Genomic DNA, 23,164 nt, shown 5'->3' with positions numbered 1-23,164 from the left:
TGACAGACACGAAGGGATTTGTTACCGTTTCCCCCTCGCTGTTTTATCGCCGTGCCATCGGATCATACCAATGAACAGACGGCGCCATTTGGGAAAATGCAAATCGCGCTAGCTAATCCACACCGTGTCCGTAATCCCGCTTGCGAGTCTTCTGGATCAGACTGTGCATGTGTGACCGATGCTGCATTTCTATTTTCACTTGGTTGTTACATAAAAAAAAAAAATCAGCTTCAAAGAATTTGCTTACTGTCTCAGATTCATGGAAGGAAAATGCTCACCCTCCAGTTTTTCCATGTCTGATGTCTCAACAAAATAAATCTTACCCACTGTGTCCAGCCCTGCCTGAGGTGTGTAAGAAAAGTTCCAGGCATGGTGTCACCAAAGATATATTTCAAGTTCAAACTATTCGTTTCCCCCTTCCAAGGCACCTTTCCGGCTTTTCCTGCCACCCCTTCTCCGTTGTCTTGACCAAAGTCTTTGGAGCCAGGAACCGTCAAAAGCTCAGGTCATTGCGAGCAGACGGCTTTTTCATGGTGAACCAACCGTGAGTCCTCATTGCCAGTCATGTGATCCCAGTCCTATAACTTTTCTGACAGATCTTTCATCATGGGCCTTCAAGTCTCTCAAACGGGATTAGCACGTGGGCGAACAACAGCTAACGTCTCAAATAGTAGCTAGATGTTGTAACTCCATAAAACGCTCACGCAGACAAGAACCACGTTTCAAAAGACACCCTGTTTTTTTAACGAGATTTTAACGAGAAAATAATAATAACGCAGTTTGTACATTTGTCCTTTGCTACCGTTTCAAAGTGGGGACAACACAATGACCAGGAAATAGCAAACATGGAAGGAGTGTTCCTATACCCACAGCTTCTCTCTCCTGCCCTCAACCTCCATCTTCTTACTAATGGACAACACATCCCCCGAGATGCCGCTATTGATGGGGGGAGAGGAAAAATGTGGGAGAGGATGACAGTCGGACAGACAAGCCTGACTGATGGCAATGAGGGAGATAATATTGGCGGGGATAAGGGCGAGGTGGGAGGAAGTGCTTGCACGCTTGCATCATACACAAGTGAAAGAAAAGAAAAAAAAAAACAGGCAAGAGGTTGACTCTCCCACTTATGTGCCGCCGCCGTCGCGTTGCTTCATGACTATTTCATGACCTTGTCCATTCCCCCCAGCCCTCCTGAGTGGATCCCGCTGCCGGCAAAAGGCTGGCGAGGCAATCTCTTCATTGAGCACTTTTCATTCCAAAATATGTGGCAATCAGCACAAAAGAAATCCAACACTATTGTCATTATGGAAATGGTTTACCTCAAGGAACATCTGGGAGATGAATCGTTGATATCGTCCGCGCCCGAGTTACGCAATGTTCCCCATCAGCAGCTACCGTTCATTTGTTTCCAGGAGGAGTTGTCTTGAATTATTTTCTCCTCATCTTGCATTGTTTTGTTTCTGTGGACCAGTGTTATTAGACTCCTCCACACTTGACCACGCCCTGCTCCTTCTTTCCTGAGGGGATTCCAGTGTGCAGCTCACATGGCCCGGGCCACTGACCTCTATCCCCTTCCCCTCCAAGCCATTCTTCTCCATACCCCCATCCTCTCTGTCTGCTCACTTCCCACCCCCGAAACGTCTCCTTCCATTCTTTCCTGCATTTTTGTCCACCACCTCCTTGTCTTTGTCACTCTTGTCTTTCCTGCATCGTAATTAACATGGAGGTGCTCAGTAGGTTTTATTTTAAAGTCCTGGAGAAAGATTCCAAAAAAATCCACCAAGTCTTTCTTTGTCTTATCAAATTTCTCAGTTCTGTGAAAACCGCGACGTCGTTAACCGTGTTGACACGCAACGATTCCCGGCTATGTTCTACTCGGAACAAAGGTGGCTCAGCAGATCATCTGTAGGAACGTTTATCGCCAATAATGATCGCCGGCCGGCGTGTTACGCAAAAGGGAATCGTCGGAGTCGTCTTTGTGTCCACATGCCCGGGCATGTTAGCTTCCGCTAATGTAGGTCAGCAGTTGTCTAATGCAGGTCGAAAGTAGGACATCTTCGTGACTAGATGGTTTTTGCAAGTTCCTGTTGGTAAGGACTTGAGCTTCTTTTGAAATTGATCCGGGGTACGTAAAGACACGATCGGTATTCAATTGACATATTTGTGTCGCTGACAACACGTCTAGCATTTTGACTGTGTTGTTGGAACACCTTGATGAATATTTCATGCATATTTGCTCTCGCAAAACATCAAAAACCAAGACATTCTTTTTGATAACGATTCCCTCTTTGTCTCCTACCTGGCAAAGCACAGCAGGGAATATTGCCTTTGTAACATGGGCAGTCTTTTAGGAATGATAGAAATGCAGCTTTGAAATTTGATGAAGCAAATGAAACTGGAAATTTGCTTTATCCTGTGGTTAATAATACCTGGCAGTTGAAAGATAGCTTTGAGTTTATTTAATGATTTACCGTTTTTTTCCATGTATAATGCGCAAAATTTAACTACCGTATTTTCCGGCCTATAAGGCGCACCGGACTATAAGGCGCACCTTCAATGAATGGCCCATTTTAAAACTTTATCCTTATATAAGGCGCACCGGACTATAAGGCGCACCATTAATGCATCATGTCAGATTTTTAATCCAAATCAAATCATTCTCCATTTTATCTTTTTTATTTCAACTTCAGATGAAACAAATTACTTTATAATCATAAAATAATGATTCATAGTCTTCAGCGGGCCACTTATGATTGATTTCATGACACAATACTTCGGGCCGGTTTGAATTTAGGAATTTGGTCCATATATAAGGCGCACCGGACTATAAGGCGCACTGTTGGTTTTTGAGAAAATTTTAGGTTTTTAGGTGCGCCTTATAGGGCGGAAAATACGGTATTTCATTGTCCTAAAATCTGGGGTGCGCATTATACATGGGTACAAAAAAAAAAAGAATATAATTTTTATTAAATCCGGATATGATACGGAGGCCGCCATTACAGATGGGCTTTCTTCTCTGGTGTTCACTTCAAACGCAATGCTCTCGTATCAGACGCTTGCTCGATCACCTGCTCGTTTGCTGTCCCAATGTACCCTACACAAATCCAAAACATTTCTTCGCTATTGAGTATGCTAGCGCATGCGCAGTGATACTGACCGGCAGAATAACATCCGGTTGTTCCCAAAGATGATCTTTTTTCTGAAATAATTTTACGTTTACGGACTTAGGTAGGAGTCCAAATGTGGGTGCGTATTATACATGGGTACAGGCTTTATTCCAGCATCAACATGCCATTTTTAGGGTGCGTATTATACATGGGGGCGCATTATCCATGGAAAAAAACGGTAGTTATTTATTCACTCATTTATTCTTTTTTTAAATTTTATTTTCCCTTTATTTATTTATTTATTTATTTGTTTCTACCACCTGATCCTTGGTTTGGTTTCGCAGCCTTTCAAACCGGCCACTCGTACTGAATAATAGTTTTCGAGTTTGTTTTCATGGATTAAATGCTCAAGACATGAATATGAGTTGTCATGTCTATGTTTGGTTGTCTAGCATCTTTTGGAAGAGTTTTGTTCCTTCTAAATTGTACTGTCAGCGGGGGTCCTTTCACAAAGAGCATACTTGTCTGGTCATTTATTTTTAGGCCGTGTTTCATGCCAGAATGTATTAAATGGCCATTGAGCTACCAAATAAATGCGTACTTGCTTGGATGCCAACACTGCATCTCCTAGTGAACGGCTGTTGGCACATTTTTAAATCAGTTGTATCTGATTTCTTTTTTCCCCATTTGAGAAAAGTAAGAAAACATGTTTTTGATTTTGAGATGTGTCCGCAAACCGACTTTTAAAATGCAGATGGCTTTCCCTAGTTGGCTAATTAGTAAACTGGAACACTTGTATGCTTTCATCTATTTGTCGTGTGTGTCTTTCGTTTGGCGGGATGGAAGTTTGATGTGCTAGTTTTCACAATTGTGTGTGTGTGTGTGTGTGTGTTCCCTTGAAACCAATGACACCACCACTTTTTCCCCCAGTAAGACCCAGATTCGAGTATCACTCGATTAACTCTGTTTTCTTTTTGTCTGTCTTGCAGGGTCCGATCGGAGGAGAGCGAAAACCTCTTTGCGTGGGATCGCCCTGTCCTCGGCGGCCTCCGTCTCTCCGTCGAGCTTGAGGCGAGCATGACAGGATGAGCTTCTGCCAGCGACGATGATGGCCAAAAAGCAAGATGTCCGGGATCCCACCTACAACCTGGTTGTGGTCGGACTGTCCGGTACAGAGAAAGAAAAAGGCCAATGCGGAGTCGGAAAGTCCTGCCTGTGCAACCGCTTTGTTCGTCCGAGCGCCGATGACTTCTACCTGGATCACACCTCGGTCCTCAGCACCAGTGACTTTGGAGGCCGTGTGGTGAACAATGACCACTTCCTGTTCTGGGGAGAAGCTGGCAGGACGGTGGAGGAGGGGCCAGAGTGCAGAACGAACGTGGTGGAACAGACCGAATTCATCGATGACCAGACATTCCAGCCGCACCGGAGCACGGCGCTGCAGCCGTATATCAAAAGAGCCGCCTCCAACAAGTTAGCTTCGGCCGAGAAGCTGATGTACTTTTGCACGGACCAGTTGGGGCTGGAGCAAGACTTTGAGCAGAAACAGATGCCCGAGGGCAAGCTCACGGTGGACGGATTCTTACTTTGCGTCGATGTCAGCAGGGGCATGAACCGTAGTTTCGAGGACCAGATGAAGTTTGTGACAAACCTGTACAACCAACTTGCCAAAACGAAGAAACCCGTGGTACTGGTTCTCACCAAATGTGATGAAGGAGTCGAGCGCTACATTAAGGATTCGCACACCTTTGCGCTAGCCAAGAAAAACCTCCAGGTGGTTGAAACATCCGCGCGCTTAAACGTCAACGTCGATTCCGCTTTTCTGACGCTCGTTCAACTCATTGACAAAGGGAGAGGGAAGCCCAAAATAATCCTTTACTTTGAGGCGCTGAAACAGCGGAGTCAACAGATCGCCTCGGCCAAGGACCGCTACGAGTGGCTGGTCAACCGAATCGTCAAGAACCACAAGGAGTCGTGGCCCGCCGTCAGTCGCCGCATGCAGTCGGCCTCGGAGTACAAGGACTACGTCTTCCTTGAGGGGACGGCCAAAGCCAAGAAACTCTTCCAACAGCACGTGCATAGACTAAAGCAAGATCATATCGAAAAACGCCGCAAGGCTTATCTAAGTACTCTGCCGCAGGCTTTGTCGACACTATTACCGCAGTTGGATGAGATCGACCACCTGAGCTGGTCTGGAGTTCAGAAAGTGCTGGAGACCAAGAGAGATTTTTCCCATTGGTTTGTTGTCTTGGACGACACGCCGTGGGAGACCACGGCCCACATTGACAACACGGAGGATGATCGGATCCCTCAAGACCTTCTGGAAACTCGCACGGCCGAGGCCGTGTACGAGAGCCACCTGGAGCAGCTCAGGAATGACCGCAAACGAGCTGAAATGAGATGGGAGTTCAAGGAAAAACTGAGTGTCTCTCCATTCATCACTCCTGGAAAACCGTGGGAGGAGGCCCGGAGCTTCATCATGAATGAGGACTTCTACCAGTGGCTCGACGAAGGGGAATATTTAGATATCTACAACAAACACCAGAAGGAGATTATCGACCGAGCCAAAGAGGACTTCCAAGAACTGCTTCTTGAATATTCCGAACTTTTTTACGAACTGGAGGTAGATGCAAAGCCGAGCAAAGAGAAGATGGGAGCCATCCAGGAAGTACTGGGCGAAGAACAACGATTCAAAGCCTTACAGAAGCTGCAGGCCGAGAGGGACGCTTTGGTATTAAAACACATCCACTTTGTCTACCATCCCACAAAGGACACCTGTCCCAACAGCCCTCACTGCGTGGACTCTAAACTCGAGCAGATACTTGCTTCCAGGTTCCCCACTCGCTATGCGTCACCAGATAGTTCAAGACCGGATGGGGGCAGGGCGGAAAGGATAAATCTGGTCATACTCGGGAGAGACGGACTCGCCAGAGAGATGGCAAACGAGATCAGGGCATTGTGCACCAGCGACGATCGGTACGTTTTGGACGGGAAGATCTACGAGTTAGCTCTTCGTCCCATCGAGGGCAACGTACGTCTGCCGGTTAACTCCTTCCACACGCCGACCTTCACGCCCCACGGTTGCCTCTGTTTGTACAACTCCAAGGAGTCTCTGTCGTACGTCGTGGAGAGCGTAGAAAAGCTCAGAGAGTCGACTGTAAGTCGAAGGGACCGAGAGAACATTCTAGCCCAACTCCCGCTTTTCCTCTTGCTCGTGACCAAGCGTGGGGTTGGTTCCATCGGGGATATTGGAGGAGAAACAGCTCAGACGCTTATCCACCAAGGACTGCAGGTGGCCGCGAAGCAGCAGTGTCGTTACCTCGACCCCGCCTCTCCGGGCATGGGTTACGGCCGCAATTTCAACGAGAAACATCTCAACCAGATGTTGAGAGGCCTCTTAGAGTCTCGGAGAAGCCTTCGCAGCGGCTCGCCGCCCATAGCGCCTTCTTTGTCCGCCTTCAGAGACTCTCAGTCCCAAGCAATTGTCGAATCGGACCTCAAGATTGTCATGTGCCTCATGTGTGGGGACACGTATGATCTCGACCAGCTCCTTGCCCCTTTCTTGTTGCCTCAGCACTGTCGGCCGACTAGCAACCTCCACAGCGGCACTTCAGTCCTCCTGGATCTGAGTGTCGGTGGTCAGAGGCAGACCATTGAGCTGTCCTTGCTGTCCTTCCATTCTTCCTTCTCCCTGCGCAAGACTAAACTAGTCCACGGCTACATTGCCGTTTACTCCGCTCGCCGGAAAGCCTCGTTGGAAACTTTATGCGCTTTCCTTTGTGAGGTTCAAGACATCGTTCCAGTCCAGTTGTTAGCGGTTGGGGAAAGCCAGATGGAGCTTTCAGACTCCGAATCAGCTAGGGAGCAGGTCAATCAGGGAGAGGAACTCGCTCATGAGATCGAGGCGAGGTTCAGCACAATAATATGTGGGCACGGAGGGGTTGTAGGCGGGCTTCATAAAATGGATCTTTTCCAATCTTTTCTCAAGGAGATCGTGGACAAGCGCACTATTATTGAGATGTACGAGAACGTGGCTGAAGCGTGCACCAACGAGAGCGCCAGTCCCCGTTGCGGCTCTCCCAGTCCAGTTAACATTCTTCTGGACTCAGAAGATGACATCGACCCATCGCCGCCTTACCCCACCCTGAGGGATGATGGAAGTCTCAGCTCCCATCTGGTAAGCTTCAAGCTACCAGATCTGGACTCAAGCGATACGTTTTCTGTCATCTCTGAGCTCAGCACATTTGAGAGCAAGCTGAACAACAAGGTACCTCCTCAAGTGAAACCTAAACCTGTCCGGAAGGTCAATCTTGGCCCTTACGTGGACCAACAAGGTGGCACCAACCGACGATCCTTGCCTCAAGCCGTCACGTGGGCTCCCGGTAGCGACGGTGGCTACGATCCGTCGGACTACGCCGAGCCTATGGATGCCGTGACCAAGCCGCGACATGGCGAAGAAGAGAGCATCTACTCTGTCCCTCACGACAGCACACAGGGCAAGATCATCACCATCCGCAACGCCAGCAAAGGCCACGCCAATGGGAGCGCCGGGGGGAACGGGTCAGACAGCGAAGCCGACAGCAGCTCGCTGGAACGCAGAAGGAAATTGTCAGCCATCGGGATCAAGCCCAAGCTTTACCGAGATAGATCCAAACGCCTGGGAAAGTTCAGCAGTTTTCGGACCAGCTTCTCGATAGGTAGTGACGATGAAATGGGGGGTCCGCCCAAGGCTAGCCAAGATGACGGAGGAGCCCAGAAGGACAATTCCATTGAGGAGAGCGAGGATCCCAAAAAGAGGAATATCCTGAAGAGCCTGCGCAGAAATACAAAGGTCAGTCTTTCTATACATTGCACGTGACTCCGTCGAGTTGATTGTGATGAGTTTCATCTCGGAGAACGTCCCCTTCAATGCCGTTGAACGGAGGAGGACCTCACGTTCACTTTAAATTAGCGTAAATCCAAAACAGAGGCATATTTTTTTCCATCTCGGCCTACCGACTGAACCACCGAGTGATTTATTGCGCCGGTAAAGCCATTTAGAAAGCGTTCATTAATTCACAGCGATACATATTTCTTATTAAATGACCACAACGTTCTTTGTAAGCCTTTTAAGAATCAATCGTGTTTTCAAATGGGCCAACTCATCATCACGTGCGGACCCCGATGTAATTATTCTCCGTATAATGTATCGCTTGTTAAATATTTTGTTCTAGCGCATTAATACGGGATGTTTTGTCGCATGTATTTGGAAGTTTAATTGGTTGTTGGCTGAGAATCAACACCTGCTTCTTTCGGTGGCTAATTTATCTGTGAAGTTGAAGACTAATTAGTCTAATCTCTGCTTTCGCTCTGCCATAGCCGATGAAAACATGACAGACTTTAGAGGAGCTTCCTCAAAGCGCATTTTCTGCATTGTCCCCGACTGCTCAACAAACGGAGGCAAAATAAAAGCTAGTCATTAAATTCTGATTACAGATGGTCCAAAAAAAAGCTTTTAAGCTAAGATGTCCAACTCAAGGCCCGCGGGCCAGATACGGCCCCGTCGACCTTTGAGGTTTTTATTAGCGCCGTATTTATAATTGAGAGAGATTGTATTTTGTCATCTAGCCTGAAGTTTGCCATTTTAACGCTTTAGTGATTTGGTGCTAAGTGACAAGGGTCGTCTTGACTCCTTTGATTTTCAATTGGAGTGTTTTTCATAGGTACTATCTCCCCCTTCCTTCACTCTACTCCCCCAGCCCCGCGGTGACACTTTTGACCTTAAAGTGTTTATCAGTGCTGGTATGCTGTTCATTCTCTTGCAGCGCATGGTACAGAAGGCCCTTGTGTGTCTAGGTTGCACTTGTGTGATAATCACCATGCCTGCTAGCAGGGTGGAATAGGTTTTCACACATTCATTGTGAGGTCAAGGGAGTGTGTGAAATCTGTGTTGTATCACTCCATGGCCACAAGTGTTTTTTTATTTTATTTTTTATTGAATATTTTCCAAAAATAAATATTCATTTATTTTTATTATTAATTATTCATTATTATAATACAATAAATATTCATTTATTTTTATTAATATTTATTTTTTTATTTTTTTAATACTATAATTCATTTATTGAGCCCTATTTTTATGCCCGAGGCAAGTCTTACCGTGTAGAAAGGTGCGTTTCCGCCGTTGTGGGAGGCAACACAGCTGACTTGTTTGCCATCCTGTGCTGAATGAAAGTGTTTTTGATTTGAGTTTTTATTGAATATTTTTCAAAAACAAATATTTATTTCTTTTTATTATTAATTATTATTATTATTAATTATTATTATTATAATAAAATAAATATTCATTTATTTTTATTTATTTTTTTATTATTATTTTTTTAATACTATAATTCATTTATTGAGCCCTATTTTTATGCCCGAGGCAAGTCTTGCGGAAAACCGTGTAGAAAGGTGCGTTTCCGCCGTTGTGGGAGGGAACACAGCTGACTTGTTTGCCATCCTGTGCTAAATGAAAGTGTTTTTGATTTGAGTTTTTATTGAATATTTTTCAAAAATAAATATTCATTTATTTTTATTATTAATTATTATTATAATAAAATAAATATTCATTTATTATTATTTGTATTCATTTTTTAAAATACTATAATTCATTTATTGAACCCTATTTTTATGCCCGAGGCAAGTCTTGCGCAAAACCGTGTAGAAAGGTGCGTTTCCGCCGTTGTGGGAGGGAACACAGCTGACTTGTTTGCCATCCAGTGGCAAGAAAATGAAGGTGCTCATTTTCAAACCGAGTCCTATCTGCGCAAATTCCAAAGCGCAGTGAACGAGACTTTCCCTGCTGTGAAAATGGCGCCTGTGTATGTTAATAGGGCCCGTTATGTGCATCAACAGCTCGAGCCAGATTGTTTACTTGCCACGCTATCACCACGATAGCTGCAAGGTTGCAGACTCCAGTAGTCTGACCTTTCCCTTGAACCCCTGTGACCCCGACGCTGGAATTAAGATCAATAAACATGAATTTACATGGACAGTGTCAATGTTTCAAAGCAAAGTTTGAATCATCATTTTCGTGCTAATTAGCCATTCTCCTCCAGCATGTTTAAATAACCGCTTTAAAAGTTATTGTTGCAGTAAAAAAGTGATCACCTTCCGTCATAGAGTTTCCGACACAGCTGGCTCCCCACAAAAAAAAACAAAAAAACTTTCATTTGCAATCTGCTCCAGTCTGGAATCCCCTCAGGGTGGCCGAGCGTGTGGATGTTTTTGAGTTATTCGTTCATCTTGCGAAGTACATTTTGTGTTTTGACTTTTTAAGCAGTCAACACATGTGAGATTGGCTGAGAGCCCCGAGGCCAACGTCAAGTCTGAGCTGTGACGGGCGCCGACAAATAATTCAAACGGCTTTCTCAGTCCCTTTTAACATCAAGTTTACCTGAGGTAGCCAAAACCCGTGTGACCGTCTTCTCGCTCAGCGAGGGGGCCGGAAACATTCCGCCTCTGCTCTCTGCATCGTTTTTTTTTCGTTTTTGTCCTCAGCCAGCAAGTGGAATGTTTTGAATTCCTCTGTCACCTAGCTCCACTTGAGTGTCCTCATGCAAGAAGTAGGAGAGTAGGAGATTAGTCCCGACATAGACAACACAATCCTGCAGAGATATTAACCGTAGCTGGGGGGGGGGGGGGGGAATAAAGAGTACACATAAAAGCTGCCACTGTTCCTATTCATTTGAATTGCTTATTTTATATCCGAACAGTGAGACGTCAAAAAGAGGAGCAGAAATGGCCATCTATTATTACAGTAGTAGAATTTCGGGCACTTTTACTCTTCAAAACGTTGAAGTTCTTACCAAGTTCAGAGCAGGAAGCCAATTGACGTAATGGCTTTCAAGCTTCCTCAGCGTTTATGCTTTCCAGTAAGTCAGCCATCGTGGCTGCGTTAGGTCTGCAACATTTGCCCAAGAGTGGTTAAAAAAAAAAATGCAAATATTATAGAGCTAGTCAAGCACCACTTAAGCCACTTTAAATAGTGTCTGGGTGAAAGAGGCTGGCTAACGACGCCGATTTTGATTGTTTATTCAGCTGTCAATGCGCCGACTGGTCAGCCTGGGTTCACTTTCTCACTTTTAATTAGAACTTCCTTGCTCGCGTCTGGACGTATTGCTGTTTGACTCTGCGGCTGTGGATGGAAAAGCTTTGGTGTATCTGGAGCAGAGGCCATTCTGAGTGAGCTCCATCTCTCTAATGAGCCCTCCTCCACTGCATTGTCAGGCTCGCTCTGACGCCGGCCGCAGTCTATGCGCCCAGCCAACCGTGCGACTGACCGGCCTGCCAGGACCAAGCCCGAGGGGGGGGGGTTGGGCTGACAGACTTACTGGAGATTCCGGCCTTGAGGGCTTTCAAAACAGGACCATCAAAAGCCTTTAATGCTCGGTACCATACGGAGGCAGGCAGTTTAGGAATGACATATTTCCAAAGGGAGGGGGAGGGGTGCACGCCGCCGCCGCCGCTGTGATGTCTATCTCTGATATACACAACAGGATTGAACAAATGATTGCTTATCGTATAAGTTGGTAAGGAATGTGCGGGACGGGTTAAGTAAATACCGTAACGCAGAAATCGGGCTTGTTTACGTACAGTGGAAAGTTTTGCCCATTCCACGCGCAGACGATATCTTTTATTTCTTTCAGAAACAACGAGCCAAGCCGAGGCATTCCATCACCAAACCTATTGAGAGCAACTACTTTGGAATGCCGCTGGTTACCGCGGTAACTCCAGAGAGGCCAATCCCGGTGTTCGTTGAGAAGTGTATTCAATTTATTGAAACAAGACAAGGTAAGAAAAACATTTTTTTTTTTAGATTTTAAAAGATGGTATGAAAGTGACTCAGCAGGCCAGGCCTTACTTTTTAAAGCCACACACATTCAAAGTCAACAGTACTTTAATGTGAAACTTGAGGATAGTGCCCCCTAGTGGACAGAAATAATACCCGTGTGTATATTTTGTTGTTGATTAATGCCAAATCATTTTTGGAATTAAAAAATATTTCCCAAAAATCGCTTTACATTCATCTTGTTTGGAAGACAAGGCAAACCTCAGCGCGTGAGTTCATCGAAAACATTTCTGCTGCTTACTGACATTCCAACGCATTCCGCCTTTAATCTCGCCGCCATTAAAAAGCAGCGTGGATTACTCAAGCTTTACAAAACATCCAGCGGCCCGCTGCCTGCCTGCCTGCGGAAGAACAGAGGCAACTCGCCGCATAATGAGGCGTCACGTTAGGTTACACCTTGCCGTGTTCTCATGTGAAATGGAGCACTTCGAATAACTTCAGAGAGGGAGGGAGGGGCGGAGCTTGCGTATTTGTTGACGTACACGCTTCACTGTTTCTGTTTCATTTGCAACTTTATACCTGCCAGTGTTTGATTTATTTGGTTTTCCCTTCTTCTCCTTCACTGACCTTGTTTCTTTCCCTCTGATTCAACCCCCCCATCGGAGTACTTTCGACCTGTCATCTTTGATTTCCTTCATCTACTTCTTCACCCGCATTTTTCTTCTCTTCCTTCAGCTCAATGGCATTCCTCTTATTGTGTGTCGACAATTAGCTTTGGTATTCGCCCGTGAAATGTCATCATTTTTTTAAACTCCAGGTGTACCTAATAAAATGTCCAGTGAGTGCAGCACACGCTCTTTACAACAATGATGAGATTTTTTTTTTTTTCAAGTCAGACTTGCTTATCTGCAATCTGTGTCTGCAATGTTCCGCCGTAACGGCGCTGGGAGGAAATTACGATCCAGTGCTGACACGGTGTTTGTCGCCTTAGCGGCAGCTGATAATCAGCGAGCATTGTTAAGCTGACCCCCGAGTTCTCCGTTTCGACCCGCATCCTTCGCCTCTTGTGTAAAAATACCTAGCGGCTGATGTGTCTCCTTTTATCCAATGTGATCTGTAAAAATAGCTGTCGGTGCTTTTTTTTTTTTCTTTATTGGAGGCCATGTTGTTGTGTTCTTCAGAATAACTGTAGCACTATTTTGTGTTATCGGGGAGTTTCTACACATGTGGGAGTGTCAAATAAATCCACGGCAAGTTATCTCCCATCAGCTTTGACTTTTTGCTCAGCGCCCGCCGCATCTTGGATGTGATACGGGCCGTGAGAGCCTCGCGGTGACACAAAAGGGCAGCACCCGCCGACCCGGCCGTCGCCATGGTGAGCCATGAAATCGGCCTCCGGGGCGGCGACGGCTTGTTTGGAATTTGCGCTGATGCAGGATCAGCTGCAGCGTCGTCCCGCTGTGACGTGTGGCGGGGGCGCGAGCGCTTAACCTGCCGGCGCTTTAGTGGCCGCTGAGTTCATGTGCTTGCTAATTGCCATTTCTTAATGCACTAAGCAACAACGGGAACTTTTCGGCGGTTAAACTCCGTGCCATCTTCACGCAAGGTCTGTGGTTCAACCCTTCCAGGGTGGCGCTGTTATTTTGGCTAGTTCACGTCAGCTGGGCAGTTAGCTCAACCGAAATGAGGTCATTCCTAAGTTGTTTACCGGCCACGTTTCGCCGAGGTATCGACCACGATCCGGTCGAAAGCGGAATCTTATTGACGTCGACCACTTTTGATTCGCGCGATTGCGAGACTTGTCCTGTCGTTAGATTCTTTCATCTGCTTCGCGCTCGGCCTCGGCTGTTCCCTCCTCCCAATCCTTCGCCGCCTTTTGCGCTCGCTCGTCCTGTTTTCTTCTCGTCTGCTTTTGAAAAGCTTTTGTGGATAATCGATTGGGAGACGGAGGTGGTCGATGCGGCACGCTTTGACTGAAAGCGCTCTTCTCTGCCTCAGCCTTCCTTACCTCTCTTTCTACCTCGCCTTCTTCGATCGCTCTTTTTCTCCATCAAAAGTTTGAATGGACCATTTTAGAGACGACGGGTGGATCTTTTTATTTTTTTTTATTTTGAAATAAAAGCTGTTAAAATGATGAATCACAACTCTGAATGTGCTCTTGCACAATAGCCGGATTATTGTCATTGAAGGCTGATTGATTGATTGATTGATTGATTGATTGATTGATTGATTGATTGATTGATTTAACCAAGATATCTCCAAGTTTAGTTTGTATTTTGTTATTCATCCATCCATCCATTTTTTTTGGGGTTGTATTCTTCCTGGGCTCCACAACTCTGTTTCCATAGAAGCTAACGTAACGATCAGCGTCACAAGTTATGGAATATTCCAGGCCGCTAAAGCTGCATTTGGTCTTTTCACCAGGCTTGAGCACCGAGGGCATCTACAGGGTCAGCGGGAACAAGGCGGAGATGGAGAGCATGCAGCGCCAGTTTGAACAAGGTACGTATTCCTCCACTGTTGTTCAGGCAAACATCCGCTTCAACATCCCAGAAGATTTCCCGGCCCAATCTTTTTTTTTTAAAGTTAATAACACAAGGGAATAGTTGGTTTTCTACTTGTACTCGTTTTGCATGCGTGTGCCCATGCATGTATCTTATAAGGTGAGGGCAGTTCATTATCTCCAGATTGCTTTGTTTAATGAAGCATATCATGGGTAAGATGGATAGCGGACTAAGATGGCGGCAGAATGCAAACGCGTAGACATGTAAATGAGGTCGGATCCGACTTGAAGCAGTTTTGCATAATTCAGACAGTTGTTATGATTGACACTTTGTCAGCGAGTTATTCATTCAACAGCGTCGTTCGTGTCTTTGGAGACTGGGAGCTGTTGCTAATATTTGGATTGCCTAGTTGAACGAAATGAGTTCCTAATGCTTCCCAAAAATGATGCAATCAAGTTTGACAGGCCAAAAGTAAACATCAAAGATGTTCATTTTTTATTCATAATTGGGCTCCGGTCCGGTATGTTTGGATTCAAAAGCCCAAACCAAATACTTTCATCTGAGCACATTTCGAGTAAAAACATTCAAGTTGCATGACATGAAAAATGCAAAGAAACATTTGGTTATTTTTGTTTGTATTGTCTGATTCCATTTTTGACATGTAACGATTCATTGATTAATTGATTACAAATTTGACATATTTTGATAAATTCATCATTTAAAGACTTTGCTTAACTTAAAATTCTCCCAATCATTGCAATTTTAGCCTCTCAAAAGTAAATATTCTCCATTTTTTTGGTCATCTTTATCAAAGCACAATGCTTATTATTATTATTTGTGTTGAATCCAATTAAGACATCTACTAACGTTTTAGCACCCTTGCTATTTGTTAGCTTGTCTTTAGCCTTTTCCATTATGTGTTAGCATTAAGCTAGTAGACTTTAAGGCAAAGTAATGTGGCTCTGGCACAATTACCTTTGTTATAGGTTTAACTTGACAATACATTTCAAGTGCTACTTGTTGCTAGCTTGACAAAAAAGTGCTAACTGCTACGTGTTGTCGTCACACGGCTCTCGTATCAACATTTAGGTTCGCATTCTGAATATTACAAGGTGCTTCATGTGTTTGTATGTCTAATTAAAACGGTCATCTTTATCAGATCACAACTTGGACCTGGTGGAGAAAGACTTCACCATCAACACAGTAGCCGGCGCCATGAAGGCCTACTTCTCCGAGCTTCCTGAACCTCTGGTACCTTACAACATGCAGGTGGAGCTGGTGGAAGCTTTCAGTAAGTCACTAAGAAAGTAATAGAGGCTGCTGGGGGAAGAGGAGGAGGGCTTCTTTAAATCCAGAGTGGATTGGATTTTCCTCGAAATCCCTTTTGCATTTCTTAAAGCTAACAAGCACAACTCTCACAAGGCAAGTCCATTCATGGGGAGAATTGGATTTACCCCTCGGTGCGAGCTGCGCCGAACAGGATGGAGGCCAGACTATTTTACCATGGGCCATGGCGTAAACGTGGCGACCAACTCCTCTATGAAGTTGAGATAAACGAGGTCGCTGCGCTCTTTTTTTCTCTCCCTACTTCCACTCAGGAATAAAGATTGAAGGCGGAGCTTCCACTCGCGTCGTGCCAGATATTTAGCCCAAGGCCGCGTCGCGCTGTCACCCGGCTTGCCTCACGCATACCCTCAGATATGCGTGTGTGTGTGTGTGTTTTTCATTTTTTAACGGCCCCGGCGAGACCCCTCAGCCGTGACAGGGACCTGATAAGGCTCCTGCAGGCGCTACCACAATAGAAGGACTGAACGCTTGGGGAAAAAGAAAATAAGTGCTGTCTGAAAGCTTCCTTTGGTAGACGATGGCCAACTAATACGGTGCTTTTCACAATCCTGCTTCTTGGTAGATTTAAAAAAAAAAAGTTTCTATTGCTTTGTATGGTTTGCCTTTGAGTCAATGAAGACAACAGCAAAAGGCCTGGACAACCATCACTATTTTTGCACTCCCATTTCCCTTCATGTACCGTAATTTTCGGACTATAAGTTGCGTTTTTTTTCATAGTTTGGGTGGGGGGGGGGGCGACTTATACTCAGGAGCGACTTATATACTTTTTTTTCCCTTTTTTGGGCATTTTATGGCTGGTGCGATTTATACTCCGGTGCGACTTATAGTCCGAAAATTACGGTATGTTTGTCAGCATTTTTTGGAAAGAATTTTTGGCTCCTTTTCCCACTCCACACCCACAATGCAGTCAATCAGCATTTCCAAGGGGCGAACGCTTGACAAGAATCGCCGGCAACAAATAGAAACAAATCAAGTGTGAGCTCGTAAAATGGTAGAAATCGCACTTTGGTCACACGTTGCCGTAGGGAGCCCGAGTCGGCGCATTGCCGTTCCACCTTAAATGTGGTTTTGATCCGGCGTGACCTTAAGATGGAATGAGAAAGTCTGCGTGTAAATCATGTGTGCGGGGCGGATGAGAACATCTGCTGCTTTGTCCGCCCCGCTCGCATATACAATCCACACGGGATCGACTGCTACATGGGTGATGTCAGCTTTTCTGACTCACTCCTCACTGCCATCAGTCTTAACACACCCAAAGTGTGTGTGTGTGTGTGCATGCTCTAGAAATCTCCAGTGCTCGTCTGTGTGGTATTCTTCTGTGTGGTCATCGTGTCACACTTTGGCATCGGTTTTTCATCATATGCACCGACCGACCGACCGCTGTTGGGAGGAATGACTTATTCTTTTCAGAGTCAAATTGCTTTCATTTCCCTTGTCCCACTTTTCCATTGCGCTGCCTTCATCTTTGCACGGCTCCCTCGCTTCATGACATTGTATTTATTGTCTCTTCTCTCACCTTTATTTTCTCTTCACCATTCAGAGATCAACGATAGGGAGCAGCGCTTCCAGACGATGAAGGACATTCTCCGCCGCTTCCCGCGGGAGAATTATGAGGTCTTCAAATACGTTATCAAACACTTGAACAAGTGAGTGTCGAGGCCGGCCGGAGATGTCCTTTCATGGCGGTGATGACTACACCTCTTTTTATGGGGTCTACTCAGCTCGCCCCTGGATGTATTGAGCACGAGTGGCAAAGGTGGCACGCTGATTGATGCCTTGATGTCAAAATAGTGGCATCATAATACCCAAATTCTATAAAAAATATAGAATCATATTTTTTATTAAAGAAAAATCTATAATGGCAATATCAACTGAAACAAAAACCTAGCAAAAATCTAAAACATCTGTGAATGCAGTGGAATCATACAAAACATGGACATTTAAATTATTCAAATTTAATTTAGTCTTTTTTAATATTTCACGAGTATATACCGTAATTTTCGGACTGTAAGTCGCACCGGAGTATAAGTCGCACCAGCCATAAAATGCCCAAAAAAGTGAAAAAAAAACATATGTATATAAGTCGCTCCTGAGTATAAGTCGCCCCCCCCACCCAAACTATGAAAAAAAAACGCGACTTATAGTCCGAAAATTACGGTAAATTAAATAATTACTTATACAGTGCCTTTTATTACCTTCATACCCTGTTATACTGTAATATCTCCGCTGTGCTGTTTAGAAACTGAATTAGCATGTTAGCATGCTAATTGAGTGCATTTCATTTATTGTCAAAGATTAATGACATGCTTGTTTACAGGCATGTCTTATAATTTAATGAGTAGAAAAATCCACTTTGTGTTTAAGTTGAATTTATTTCAAGATTTCTGATGATTCCCATTTCCATTAGTTTGGATTCACTGGTAGCATTAAGCTAGCTGACTTTCATTCGTCAAAATGATCAGGATTACTTGAACATGTTGCGTATTCGACTTTCAGATCCTTTCGTAAAGCAATATAGTTGGGCTCAGGGTCGACGTCGAAGCATTTCCGTTGTCAAAAAGTGTGAAAAGGACGATACGACCGAGCGCAGTCTTATCTGCTTCTTGTTTCCGCTTTGTCAGTATGCAGCCTTTACTGCCTTTTGTCATGTTCATCTTATTTAGTGAATCCGTTGGTGGCTGTCAAGCCAGATAAGACAAAAATTGGGCTGCGGAGCGCCGGACTGGAGTCATTAGACAGATTTGTCAGGAACATATTTGTGGTCCGCTTGCGTACGCAACTGAGTGTGGTGGGGCTTCGCAATTAGCGACAAAGAAGATCGCAGTTGCTGTGACGGCTCACATCAGAATGACATGCAGTCCGACTGGCGTCATTCTTCGCAGTCCTTACCAGAAGTATCCTGTGATGTTTTGATGGCCAGGGCTATTAGCATTAGCGCATTGCACTTTAATCATTAGCAGATGTTTTGCAAGGGGCTATTTTGTTTTCTTTTTTTTTTCATGGCAGGGATGGGCATGACTGCTTACAGTAACCCTTTTCTGTATGTCGATGGCGAAGGTACTGAAGAAGAAGAAGGGGGGGCTTTTTCCGTTGGTTCCGTTCAATCAAGAGTCGGCAGAGCTAAATAAGACGGAAAGAAAGTGAAATTGGATCATTTCCCACCTTGCTAATCTCTCACCGTGCTTGGTCATGACGACTAAATCGAATGACTGCGCTCCTCAGGGTGAGCCAGCACAGCAAGCTGAACCTGATGACCAGCGAGAACCTGTCCATCTGCTTCTGGCCTACGCTGATGAGGCCCGACTTCACCACGATGGATGCACTGACCGCCACGCGCACCTACCAGACAATCATCGAGAGCTTCATCCACCAGTGCGCGTACTTCTTCTACAACCAAGCGCTGGCCGACGGCCTGCCGGGCTCGCCCACCTCCGCGCTCCCCTACGGCGGGGGCTCCTCGGCGTACTCGTGCATGGCCGGCGGCGGCTACTCCTCCTCGCCGGCGCCGTCCCCCCCGACCGCTTACGTCCTCCCGGCCACGCCTCCCGTCATCCCGCACTACGGCCCCCCCATCCACCACCACCACCACCACCACCACCAGTCTCCGCCCCATTCCCCGCCGCCCACCCCCCAATTGCCCCTCCCCGCCCTGCTGCCGCCCTCCCTGCACCCCCATCACCCACCTACGGAACAACACACGCTGTGAACCGCCAAGGGATCAAGGGAACCTTAAAAAAAAAGACACCTCGGAAAGAGATTGGAACAAACCAACGGAAGGAGGAGGAACAGGAAGTGGGGAAGAGGACATTGAGGGATCTGCAGTATGAACCTTGGGAGAGGCCATGTGACCCTCCCCTGAGCTTGTATAGAGATGGCCTAGACTAGCCACTTGAATATTCCCTCTCAGTGTCACTTCAACTGGGAACAACAAGGCGATGAAGAGTGACGCCTTGTCAGAACCTTTTAGACCATGTCACACAGGAGCAACGTCAAAGGAAAACACACCATTAGCAGCCCCTCCACCCATTTTTTTTCATCTCCCCCCCCCCCCTCAAATTCCCATCGCTACACGTGCAAGCCAGTTTCACTCAAGGCTATTTGCCAAGCACCGTAGGGAAAGAGAAAACTAAAACTCAACCAACCGGATCGGCCGATCGGGGCAAAGGATCATGGCTGCGCTCATGCCTTTGGCATTCGGTCTACTGTATGCTGCATTACAAAGTTACCCATAAAGTTTTGGGGTTTTTTTGCGAGCCCACACCTCAAGTCACCACCCTTATCTGTTGCCAATCAGTCAATGTGTGTGTGTGTGTCTTTTTTGCCTGGTGTGTGTGTGTTTCATTGATGCAGTTTTCAAAGTAAGGACCTCCCTTGTTCCAAAAGCACTTTTCTGAGCACTTTCAAGGCACATTTTTAATATCTATAAATATATCTATAGCTGTGACTTCACTCTCACGCTCTCTTCTGGGAGCACACCACTGACATCCAGAGGAGCAACTGGGGTATTGCAGCCACTACATGGGCTTTGCGCCGCCACTCTTTCACTGCTGTTTTAGTTTCATTTTATTTTGATGAAAGCTTTCACAACCCTTTTTGAGCCAAGGCACATATTTTGCATTTGGTAAAAACATCTAGCTGTGTGGTGCAGTACATGTGGCTAAATGGTTTTTTTTTTCTTGTTTCATGTGAAATGACAAGCAAGCTGCTGCTCTTACCCACAAAGCATGGCCACTACACTGGAGGTAAAAAGTAAATAAATACAGAAAAATGCCAGAATACACTTCTAACAGCACAAGACTAAGGTTGCAAGAATTCTAGAAAAAAAATTGTATTACTGCTTGGACAACGTACACAATATGACACGACTAACATTTTCAATTTAGGAGAAAAAAAGTGATGCTTTCTCATAATAGTAAACTTATCTGGTTTGAAAAAGAACAACTGTATTTCATAAAATTACAGAATGAGATGATAAATAATACCGAAAAATAGAGGGTCTTATAAAATGATGACGCTATTCTGATTATCATACAGGATTTACCTCAGAAATGTATTCTGGTCATTTTTCAGTATTTTTTTTATTTTGGCCCTTCACTGCATATTTTGCCACACTGCCCCTACTGGCGCTACTCTGCAACTACACCGTTTTTTTCTCCCCATGAGTAGCTCTGGTTGTTTTTTGTTTTTTTTTTAGAGACACGAACAAACAGTCCATTCATCCATCCGCACGACCGGAACGGGGCATCCCAAATTCCCTTCCGCGGCCTTCTGTTACCGTAGAAACCGGCGAGACGGGGGCCCGGAGGATCCATAATCCCAACCGCTTTTGAAGTGCGTTTTTGTCTAGTTGTTAGGCAGATGCTCACCAAGGTCACCTGAATGCTCCTCACAGGCCGGAAAGCCTTTTAAACAATCGCTGAACTCTTACAGGCGCTTTTATCACGCGACACTACCTATTTAGCCCCTTTTTCTGTGTGTGGGTCTCGATGTGCGCTGAAATTCGCTGTGTGTGTGTGTGTGTCGGATGAGCTGTCTGCGGCAGACATCCAGACAGCATCGTGATCCAAACAAAGGTGACGGTGAGGAATGTAGCTCCCCTCGTGCTCACTGCCCCCGCCGGGTAAGCCTGTTTGCTCATTCACATTATTAGGAACAAGAGAAGTGGGATGATTACTTGGGAGAGTGTGTGCGTGGGTGTTTGTGAGTCTGAAACATGTTGAAATGATTGTGGCAGCCAAAGACTGGACAAAAAAGGTGACAATTGAATATTGAATCAAATGTGAGTTTTTTTTTTACCCCCCCAAACAATGGTGACAGATGTCTAAGTTAAAATGAGAACAAGAAAAAAAAAAAGTTTATGGAAAGGGGTTCTTTATGGTATGTTGGGGCGGGCCGAGGTCTTACACGTTGCCCTTTACTCGGTGGTGACAGAAAAAAAATCTTTTTGTTTATAGTAAATAAAAATGTTTTTTTTTCTTTTATTTGTTTGTTTTGATGCCCACTATAATGCATGAATTCTTCCCGGATGAGGAAGTGGAGGGCTTCACCGCTCGGACTATTTAAGAGAGGATGAAATAAAATATTACAAACTGTTTTGGGGGTGGGGCCATAATGGGGAAAAAAAAAACATGTAATGAAGTTCTGTAAACTGAAAAGATAACGCGTCAATTTGCCGACTGGTCATTTGTCTCGATGGGAATGATGTATACAGCAAGGCCTTATGTGATCTGTATCATAGTTAATAAATGAAATCTTGTACAAAGGTGACTTTGTGGCTTGTGTAAATGTAAAACAAATCCATTTTTTTGCATTTAAGGTAGTTCTACTCCTATTTCTACCTATACAGTGTAGGTTAGACTGTTTTGTCATATCAAGAGAAAAACAAAGTAAAGTGACGTTGCCATAAGAAGAGTTGGAAATTGCCTTTAAATGCCACAAGATGGCAGCAAAGCTTTTCTATTACACATTTCGATTGCTTTACAATTATGAGCCCATGTTACATCCATACATTCATCTGTTAAATTCGTCTACAAATAAAAAGCAACTTTAAATGAGGCTCACCTAGCTTAAATAACAAATAATGTTATTTATAAATGTATATAAATGTTTTTTATATTATAATAAATGTAATTGACATTAGACATGGGCAAACCAAATCATTCAACTTCCATTTTGACTGAAAATCTACTATTTTCCCAACAATTAGTTCACTGATTGTCTGATAACTGGCTTTACTGTTAACAAGCAGATGTTCATCTGGAAAGGGTGACCCCCCCCCTCGTCCCTGACGACCAGTTTAGGGTGACATGAGGACTCTCGGTTCCCCATGTGGATGATGTCAAGGCCTGGCTGCCATTTGGCGCTGCCCTCATCTGCCCTTTTCATTGAGTCACAGCAAAGGAAATCCATGCGTGTGACCTTTGTGCTGTCTATCTCTCTCTCTCTCTCTACCGCTCCCTCTGTCTCTCCATCCTGGCATGTGAAAAGGTCAGGCAAGGATACACACAGGACACACGACCCTTCAACTTTAACCTTTAAGGTGGTGCAATAGACAGACAGGAATGTGCAGTCTCCAACTGGGGTCAATATAATCATTCTGAGGAATTAGGTGTTACATACATACCGGCAATTTGATTCAGTACAGCTACAGCCAACAACTGTAAAAGACATGGCAAAGACAATTGAAAAACAAAAAAAAAATCTAAAAGAAAAAGTGTATATTAAAAATTCAAAATTGACATTGAAATAAAATTTTAATTTATCGTGGAAATTAAAATGTAATGGGTGTATGTATTTTGCAGTGAGAACTAATACATTGCAATATTTTATAGGATACATTGTTAAAATGATGAGAACCATTTATGTGTGACTAAATTAAATGTTTTATTTAAAAT

At 44.9% G+C, this 23,164-nt stretch overlaps 1 protein-coding gene across 3 annotated transcripts in view; it reads left to right on the top strand.

Annotated features, from left to right (window-relative positions):
* Window positions 1-22,037, top strand: part of arhgap35a (Rho GTPase activating protein 35a) — a 38,248-nt gene extending 16,211 nt beyond the window's left edge. For 2 of the 3 annotated variants that reach the window (XM_061281926.1, XM_061281927.1), the window contains exons 2-7: window positions 4,097-7,938; window positions 11,777-11,921; window positions 14,344-14,421; window positions 15,583-15,714; window positions 17,311-17,416; window positions 18,993-22,037. In XM_061281926.1, coding sequence (XP_061137910.1) covers window positions 4,213-7,938; window positions 11,777-11,921; window positions 14,344-14,421; window positions 15,583-15,714; window positions 17,311-17,416; window positions 18,993-19,476 — 4,671 coding nt within the window. In that variant the 5' untranslated portion in view covers window positions 4,097-4,212 and the 3' untranslated portion in view covers window positions 19,477-22,037. Of the gene's footprint in view, window positions 1-4,096; window positions 7,939-11,776; window positions 11,922-14,343; window positions 14,422-15,582; window positions 15,715-17,310; window positions 17,417-18,827; window positions 18,966-18,992 lie in introns of those variants that run through there. The other variant, XM_061281929.1, reaches the window with a different exon arrangement.
* Window positions 22,038-23,164: the final 1,127 nt, after the last annotated feature.

The sequence above is a fragment of the Syngnathus typhle genome, linkage group LG6 (genome assembly GCF_033458585.1).
Source record: "Syngnathus typhle isolate RoL2023-S1 ecotype Sweden linkage group LG6, RoL_Styp_1.0, whole genome shotgun sequence".
NCBI lineage: Eukaryota > Metazoa > Chordata > Actinopteri > Syngnathiformes > Syngnathidae > Syngnathus > Syngnathus typhle.
Note: the sequence above shows the minus strand (reverse complement) of the source record. Positions and strands in the feature narration are given on the sequence as shown.